This window comes from Chrysemys picta, chromosome 1 (genome assembly GCF_011386835.1).
Source record: "Chrysemys picta bellii isolate R12L10 chromosome 1, ASM1138683v2, whole genome shotgun sequence".
NCBI lineage: Eukaryota > Metazoa > Chordata > Testudines > Emydidae > Chrysemys > Chrysemys picta.
Genome location: NC_088791.1, coordinates 181,514,962 through 181,524,242, shown reverse-complemented (window position 1 = coordinate 181,524,242; position 9,281 = coordinate 181,514,962). Strand labels below are relative to the sequence as shown.

Below are 9,281 nucleotides of genomic sequence, written 5' to 3'. Positions count from 1 at the left end.
TTCCACCTAAATAACATTCTTTCAAGGTTTTTAATAATGGAACATATTATATACAGTGTGTGTTACTTACCTGCTGTGTAACCTAGTGTCTCATCTCTGTGCCTCAGTTTCCCCATGTGTAAAATGGAGATAATGAGTGACATCCTAACCCCCGCTCCAGCCCCTTTATGCCAGGTAAAAGGCTGTAGTGGTGTAAAGATTCCCTCAGCACAGGAACTGCATAACTCAGTCATCAGGCTGCCTTCTGAGGATAAGCCATGGCATAGCTGTTGTAGGAGGGGCATCTCAGGGTGGGGCCACATCTCGCAACAGTGCAGAGATTTCAGGCAGCACTATGGCCTAAAGGGCAGCCTTAGCCTGTGGAAACTGCCGTAACTTAGATCCCTAGGGCTGTCTAAATTACACCACGGCCCTCTCCAGCCCCAAGAGCAGTCCAGAATCAGGAACTGCAAGGGTGATTTAAAGCCTATCTCTTCTCCCTTCTGTTTTGTAAATTCAGTGCTTCACTTCTTTCACCCAATGATACACTCCTTTAAAAAGCCCTAAAGATAAAAAGGGAACAATATAAGCTATTGTTGTTGTTTCCCTTCAATTTAACAGGTTAAAAAAATACTCCAAACATAAGAGAGTGGGAAAGAATTTATAGCCTAGGATTGGCACTGGCCTTCAAAACAAGACAACAGCAAAATTCCTACTCAGAAAATGAAGTGGTCCTTTCTTCCTGACATCTGAGTGCTGAGCTGACCTCAGAACTAAAAAGATTTCCAGAGTCCTGCATAGTATTTGAAGGAGAAGGAAATCAGCATCAAATGAACCAAGTTTTAAAATTAAGATCCACATAGTTCCATTGAGGTCATTGTGAGTCATATATACATCACATGGCAGAATTTGGCCTTCAGAATTGATGGCCTCTCTGAATCACAGAACAGATGAGAAAACTGCAAAATCTGTGATTTGATTTCCCCTATGTTTCTTTATTCACTGTGTGTATGCTCCAGTTCACTGGTGGGGTTTATAAAATAATAATAATCATACCCCTAAGGACTTGATTCATTGTTTCATTACTTTAACTGTTTTTCCTCCTTTTTTTCTTTAGTTACTACAATAAAACGCAATTCTTTAAAGAAAGATTGATGGGCGGCAGCCTAGTGGGAGAACTAGTTTTGGAAGCAAAACAGAAACTTTTCACTTGCAGGCCTGGTGAGAGATGAGCGTGGCAGACAGGTACATGTTTTGTTTGCTTCTGTGTTCTATTGGGATGCTGTTCTGCTCCTCTCATCTAGCTGTTGTGGTGCACAAAGGGGCATTGATGGCCACTGTAAGCAAAAGAGAGGAAAAAAGAATGGCACTGGGGAATAATTATTTTGCTTGTGATTAGTCTGTATTTGCACAAATAGGAATGTCGGATATCAGACATTTTGCTCATTATTATCTTTACATAATAGTTGCATCTTGTTAATGCAGTGCACCTAAGTTATCATTCTAAAAAGCCATTTCCTGATATTCTTGGATTTATAGCAGATGATTAGACTATTGGTTTTTAAATTAGATACCATTGAATCCTGACCAGTGATATCTGATCCAAGTCCATTAATTTGTATGACATTTTCAAAGCATGTCCTGTCATTAACCTTTCTGTCCTCCATCCCTTTCTCTAAAACTATGCCCACATTCTTTATCAAACATGAAATGTAATAGTGAGTGTAGCGATATGTAGCTTGGAGAGGAGATTTTTCTACAGTCTTAAAAGAAGGGGTGTTAGTGTTTGTCAACTTCTTACTTGATACTGACTGTATGTTCTTACAATGAATGTCAAGTGACTTGAAATTCTCTGTAAGAGAAAATACAGTTGTTTATACAGAAATCTTATAACAATAGATAATAGTTAACACTTCATAGTGTTTTTTCATTCATAGATCATAGAAATGCAGGATTGGAAAGGACCTCAATAAGTCAGATAGTCCAGTATCTTGCACTGAGGCAGGATTAAGTATTATCTACACCATACCTGACAGGTGTTTGTCTAACCTTTTCTTAAAAAGCTCCAGTGAAGGAGATACCACAACCTCCCTAGGTAATTTGTTCCAGTGCTTAGCTACCCTTATGGTTATAAAGGTTTTTTTCCCCCTAATATCTAACCTAAATCTCGGTTACTGCAATTTAAGGCCATTACTTCTTCTCCTGTCCTCAGTGGTTAAGGAGAAGAATTTATCACCCTCCTCTTTATAGCAACCTTTTACGTACTTGAAGACTGTTATCATGTCCCTCCTCAGTCTTCTCTTCTCCAGATTAAACAAACCCAATTTTTTAAATCTTTCCTCATAGATCATGTTTTCTAGATCTTTAATCATTGTTTTTGCTCTCCTCTGGACTTTCTCCAATTTGTCCACACCTTTCCCAAAGTGTAATGCCAAGAACTGGACACAGTACTCCATCTGGGGCCTTATCAGTGCTGAGTAGAAAGAAGAATTACTTCTTGTGTCTTGCTTACAACACTCCTGCTAACACATCCCAGAATGTTTGCTTTTTTGCCATGGTATTACATTGTTGACTTATATTTAGTTTGTGATTCACTATAACCCCTAGATCCTTTTCTGAAGTACTCCTTCATAGGCAGTCATTTCCCATTTTGTATGCGTGCAATTGATTATTCCTTACTAATCATAGTACTTTGCATTCGTTCTTATTTATCTGAAATCATTTCACAAAGGTGGCATGAGAATTGTAGTTCCCAACATTAAAAAACCTGAGGGTTGCTGCCCTGCCTGCCTGTAGCTGAGCACCACCAGTGACTCCTGGAGAACCATGAGCAGATTGTTCTTACTGTGACCAGTGCTGTTGACATGAGTAGACTTTATGTATTGATTCCCATTGCCTTTCCTTCGGGCTGCTCACAGTCTGTGTCAAAATGAGCAAACTATGCAGTAAACACATTCTGTGCAGAGCAATCTGAATGTGTTGAGGAAATAATTACTATGCTAGTAAAGTCACCACTAATGTGTTTCCCCTCAAATACAGAAAGTTATTACTCAATGATCCAAGTAAGGACTATAGGCACTTGATCAGTTTAGCATAGGCATTCTCTCCACCAAGATGCTGATAATGGGGGCTTTGGATGAATACTGTTTTGATTACTTAGCTGAAGCTGCCTCCCACCATCTCCCCAGTGGAAGATCCATTCTTGTCTCATTACTATGGATTTCCCTGCCATCTGAGCCTCTCCTTGATACCAAGCAACCCTCTACTACCCTCTTGCCATGGGCCCTTCTCCCATTGGTGTCACGCCAACCTTCCATTCTCTCCCAACGCTGGTTCACTACTTGCCCCTTTATGGAAGCAAAGGGACTGGGAATGGCAGACAACTGTAGAAGGAAAAGGGAATTGGAGTAGTCTGAGAGACGCAGAAAGGGTAAAGAGAAGAATGGATATAAAGAAAAACCTAGCAAATGACCAAAAATTGAAGGAGATAATGGAAAAGGGGAGATAGAATCAATAAAAGTGTGAAATAAATAGGATAAAGTAATAAAAGAGAATGAAGACACACCTTCCATGTTAGAAAAAAGTTGTTAACCATAAGTACACTGCATTTTATATTTTCAAAGCATTGCTTGTGTTCATACATTCTAAGGTTGACTCAAATCAATGTTAGTCATTTTTATTTATTCTGTGAAATGTGGGCCATTATATGTATCATTTTAGTACTTTGCTGCTATAAAAGATCAAACGTTCTCCCTGTGACCTTATCATTTATTGGTATGACCGTTACAGCATTGACACACCATTTAGTCGTGGCTGAAAATTTTATTCTATTCAGTTATTCGGGATTTGGCAGAATATGCTAAAATTAGACAGACATTCAGTGCAACACTACTGTGGGATTATCATTCACTAGTTACATTTAATTCAATACGTGCAAAGAGCTAGGGTCAAGATTTTTAAAGGTATTTAGGCATTATTATGCTCAGTGTGGCAATGTCTATCTGCTTTAGGTGCTTTAAATCTCATTGTCAAAAGTGATTTGGGTATTTCAGATGTCAATGTCAATGGGATTTTGTCTCCTAAGTGTCTCAATCCCTTTTGAAATGAGCTTTAGGCTCCTAAATATGCAAGGCATTGCAATGCTGAGCTCAGCAAAGCCTCAAATACCTTTAAAAATCTGGACCTAAGTTTTCAGATGAATGCATTGGCCATTGCTCTGAACTTAGCTGAACACCCACAAGGGAAGCAGGGATGAAATTCTGTCCCCAGTGAAGTCAGTGAAGCTAGTATTTTACTCTGGGGATTGAACATGAATTGGATGTCAAGTCAGCTGTATGTGCTTATGCAGAGCTCATTGTAGGAATAGCACTCAATTTTGGAATTTTGTCCCAAAATACATATTGTATCATATCTCAGATGTCCACGCCACATATTTTCATTTTTGTAATATAACACTTAAATGAATAAATTAAATTTATATACATTCAAAGTAAGCTAAATTAACCATAAACATTTGGATTTAATAGTCTGATACTCTGCCTCCCCAGGAAATTAAAAATTACTGCCACCTCTGAAAACTTGTCATTATCAACAATATGCATCTATTGCAAAGAAGTAAGGCCCAGTCCTGCAAACATGTATGCATGTGCTTAACATTAAGTACAAGTAGTCCTATGAAATCAGATGCAGTAGCCCCCTGCTTCAAGTTAAGCAAGTGCACCAGTGTTTGCAGAATCAATGTGTATGGGGCCATATTTCCAGGTACCTATTTTCTAATAAAAAACATTAAGGAGTTCATTGTCATCTCCATCCTGTACCATATTCTTTGTCTTCTCAACTCAATTATTTAAAGCCTTATTCTTTAAACGTCTTGATCATTACGAGTCTTAGTTGATTAATAGCACCAGGTTCTGCAACCTTCAGCCCAATGTTAAGCTTTTTACACTTCATATCTTAGCCATAAACACTTCTTCCTTTTCCAAGTTCATCAATATTTGATTTATCACATAAAACAAAATGGCAAAGACTCCACTCCAACACACACTGCATACTTAAAAGGCATCTCAGGGTAGTAAATCAACTTCATTTTACATGGTTTTTAAAGTTTCTTCATATTTTTATTTCTGTATTCTATTCTTGGAATAAATTGTCACCAGTGTATCACACAGCTTCTTTCTGTGAGGATAACTAATTTGATAATAGATCGAGCCTGTGTATTTGTTTACTTTAGGCATTCAAAATAACTATAAGAGATACCATCACTGGGGGACATCTTTCAACTGATTACTGCATGACATTTTTTTTATCCTTAGCAAAGAAGATAAGTTACTGATTTAATTTCTTCTTGTACATACGTCTCTACCCTGATATAGCGCTGTCCTTGGGAACCAAAAAATCTTACCGCGTTAAAGGTTAAACCGGGTTATATCGAACTTGCTTTGATCCGCCGAAGCATGCAGCCCTGCCCCCCGGAGCACTGCTTTACCACGTTATATCAAAATTCATGTTATATCGGGTCACGTTATATCGGGGTAGAGATTTCGGCCTGGTCTACACTACGACTTTAATTCGGATTTATCAGCTTTAATTCGAATTAACCCTGTAACCGTCCACACAACGACGCTATTTAATTCGATGTAAAGGGCCCTTTAAATCGATTTCTGTACTCCACCCCAACGAGCGGAGTAGCGCCAAAATCGATTTTAGCAATTCGAATTAGGGTTAGTGTGGCCGCAATTCGATGGTATTGGCCTCCGGGAGCTATCCCACAGTGCATCATTGTGACCGCTCTGGACAGCAATCTGAACTCGGATGCACTGGCCAGGTAGACAGGAAAAGCCCCGCGAACATTTGAACTTCATTTCCTGTTTGCCCAGCGTGGAGAGCACAGGTGACCACAGATACCTCATCAGCACAGGTAACCATGCAGGCTGATAATCGAAAAAGAGCACCAGCATGGACCGTGAGGGAGGTACTGGATCTGATCGCTGTATGGGGAGAGGATTCAGTGCTTACAGAACTTCGTTCTAAAAGACGAAATGCAAAAACTTTTGAAAAAATTTCCAAGGGCATGATGGAGAGAGGCCACAATAGGGACTCTGAGCAGTGCCGCGTGAAGGTCAAGGAGCTCAGACAAGCCTATCAAAAAACAAAGGAGGCAAACGGTCGCTCCGGGTCAGAGCCGCGGACATGCCGCTACTACGCCGAGCTGCATGCAATTCTAGGGGGGGCTGCCACCACTACCCCACCTTTGTTCGTGGATTCTGGGTCGGGGATAGTCTCGACGCCTGAGGATTCTGCCGATGGGGTAGAGGAGGAGGAGGAGGAGGAGGAGGAGGATGAGCTTGCAGAGAGCACACAGCACTCCCTTCTCCCCAACAGCCAGGATCTTTTTATCACCCCGACTGAAGTACCCTCCCAAGCCTCCCAAGCCAGTACCCAAGACTCTGACCCCATGGAAGGGACCTCAGGTGAGTTTACCTTTTAAAATATAAAACTTGTTTTAAAAGCAAACGGTTTTTAATGATTACTTTGCCTGACTTTGCATTCGCGGTCAGTTCAGCTACTGGAAAAGTCTGTAGCTACTGGAAAAGTCTGTTAACGTGTCTGGGGATGGAGCGGAAATCCTCCAGGGACATCTCAATGAAGCTCTCCTGGAGGTACTCCGAAAGCCCTGCCAGAAGGTTTCTGGGCAGTGCATCTTTATTCCCTCCTCCATGGTAGGACACTTGACCACACCATGCTTGCAGCAAGTAATCTGGTATCATTGCCTGACAAAGCCTGGCAGCGTATGGTCCCGGTGTTTGCTGGCATTCAAGCAACATCCGTTCTTTATCTTGTTGTGTAATCCTCAGGAGAGTGATATCACTCCTGGTAACCTGGTTGAAATACGGGAACTTAATTAAGGGGACAGAGGTGGCCGTTCCTACTGGGCTGTTTGCCTGTGGCAGAAAATAAATCCTTCCCTGCAGTTAGCCAAGCGCAGATGGGAAATTGGCCCTGAGTTTTTCGCGTTTGGCTAGCAGGGATCTTCCCTGTTACCAGCCACGCGGTGGGGGGAGGGTACCGTGATCATCCCAGAGAATTCATGGCGGGGGGGGGGGGGGGTCGGCGGCGGGGGGGGGGGGTAGTTTGGTGCCTGCAGGGATCTTCCCTGATACCAGCCACGTGGTGGGGGGAGGGGTACCGTGATCATCCCAGAGAATTCATGGCGAGGGGGGGGGGTTAGTTTGTTTTCTGGTGCTGCTGAATGTTAACAGAAAAACCGCAGCACTCTACTTGCCTGAAGGGGCCCAGACAAGCCCCACCACACTGCCCCCCCCCAACTGGCTGAGATTGGCCAGGCTTCTGCAGCACTCTACAAGCTATGCTTGGTATGTGGGAAAGCACGGCACAGAAGCTTACCATGGCCGCATGCAAGCCGAATTCTGTTGCCCAGACCTGTGATCTCTAGCAGCAAAGCCACAGGCACTCAGCATTAAGAGGCAAAATGCGACCTTGCACAGAAATCACATGTGCTATGTAATGTGAACAGTGTTGGTCACCGTGAAAGAGTATAAGCATTGTTCTGAAAAATGTAGCTTTTAAAACAATTCTCTCTTTTTTCCCCTCCCTACAGCAGCTGCAAATTCCTCAAGCCTCCCTCCTCCATCCCGAAGGTTATCACAGATAAGGCGTCGTAAGAAGAAGACGCGAGACGAGATGTTTTCTGAAATTATGCAATCCAGCAGGAGTGACAGAGCTCATCTGAATGAGTGGAAGGAAACAGTTTCAAAGTATAGGAAAGAAGTCAGTGAACGTGAGGACAGGAGGGACCAACGTGAGGAGAGGAGGGACCAACGTGAGGAGAGGAGAGACGATCGAGATGAGAGATGGCGGCAGGAAGACCAGAGGATGAAGGATGCAACGCTGGGGCTGCTCCGGCGTCTGGTGGAGGTTCAGGAACGGCTGCTGGAAAACAGACTGCCGCTTCAGCCCCTGTTCCACCCTCCCCCCTCCCCATGTTCCGTATCCTCCTCACCCAGACGTGTAAGAACGCGGGGGGGGAGGCTCCGTACACCTTCCCATTCCACCCCAGTAGACAGCCCAAGCAAAGGGCTGTCATTTTTTTAACCTTTTCTTTGTGGCTTTTTCCTTCCCAGCAATCCTCCTCCCAAATACCACCCGGGTTCCCTCCCTCTTTTTCTAATCTATTAATAAAGAATAAATGATTTTTAAATGATAGTGACTTTATTTGGTTTGAAAGAAAGCTGGGGGAAGGGGCAGGGTGGGTTCCTTACAGAAAATCAGTCAGTAAAGGGGGAGGGTTTTCATGAAGGAGAAACAAACAGATATTTCACACGGTAGCCTGGCCAGCCATGAAACTGGTTTTCAAAGCTTCTCTGATGCACAGCGCTTCATGGTGTGATCTTCTAATCGCCCTGGTGTCTGGCTGCGCGTAATCAGCAGCCAGGCGATTTGCCTCAGCCTCCCACCCCGCCATAAAGGTCTCCCCCTTACTTTCACAGAGATTGTGGAGCACACAGCAAGCAGAAATAACAATGGGGAGATTTCTTTGGCTGAGGTCAGAGCGAGTCAATAATGAACGCCAGCGACCTTTTAAACGGCCAAATGCACATTCTACCACCATTCTGCACTTGCTTAGCCTGTAGTTAAACAGCTCCTGACTCCTGTCCAGGCTGCCTGTGTATGGCTTCATAAGCCATGGCATTAAGGGGTAGGCTGGGTCCCCAAGAATAACTATGGGCATTTCAACATCCCCAACGGTTATTTTCTGGTCCGGAAAGTAAGTTCCTTGCTGCAGCCCTTTAAACAGAGTAGTGTTCCTGAAGACGCGAGCGTCATGAACCCTTCCCGCCCAGCCCGCGTTGATGTTGGTGAAACGTCCCTTGTGATCCACAAGTGCTTGCAGCACCATTGAAAAGTACCCCTTGCGGTTTATGTACTCGGTGGCTTGGTGCTCCGGTGCCAAGATAGGGATATGGGTTCCGTCTATTGCCCCACCACAGTTAGGGAATCCCATTGCAGCAAAACCATCCACTATAGCCTGCACATTTCCCAGAGTCACTAACTTTCGTAGCAGCACCTGAGTGATTGCTTTGGCTACTTGCATCACAGCAGCCCCCACAGTAGATTTGCCCACTCCAAATTGATTCCCGACTGACCGGTAGCTGTCTGGCGTTGCAAGCTTCCACAGGGCTATCACCACGCGCTTCTCAACTGTGAGGGCTGCTCTCATCTTGGTATTCTGGCGTTTCAGGGCAGGGGACAGCAAGTCACAAAGTTCCATGAAAGTGCCCTTA

The 9,281-nt window shown here is 43.5% G+C and overlaps 1 protein-coding gene across 1 annotated transcript; it reads left to right on the top strand.

The window, feature by feature from the left end:
• The first annotated feature begins 5,525 nt into the window (after nt 1–5,525).
• LOC135977116 (myb/SANT-like DNA-binding domain-containing protein 2) lies at nt 5,526–8,153 on the top strand. Its single transcript, XM_065576260.1, has 2 exons — nt 5,526–6,449; nt 7,598–8,153. Exons 1-2 carry the CDS (start codon nt 5,903–5,905, stop codon nt 8,089–8,091), a joined length of 1,041 nt encoding a protein of 346 aa, XP_065432332.1. The 5' UTR covers nt 5,526–5,902; the 3' UTR covers nt 8,092–8,153.
• The last annotated feature ends 1,128 nt before the right edge of the window (nt 8,154–9,281 follow it).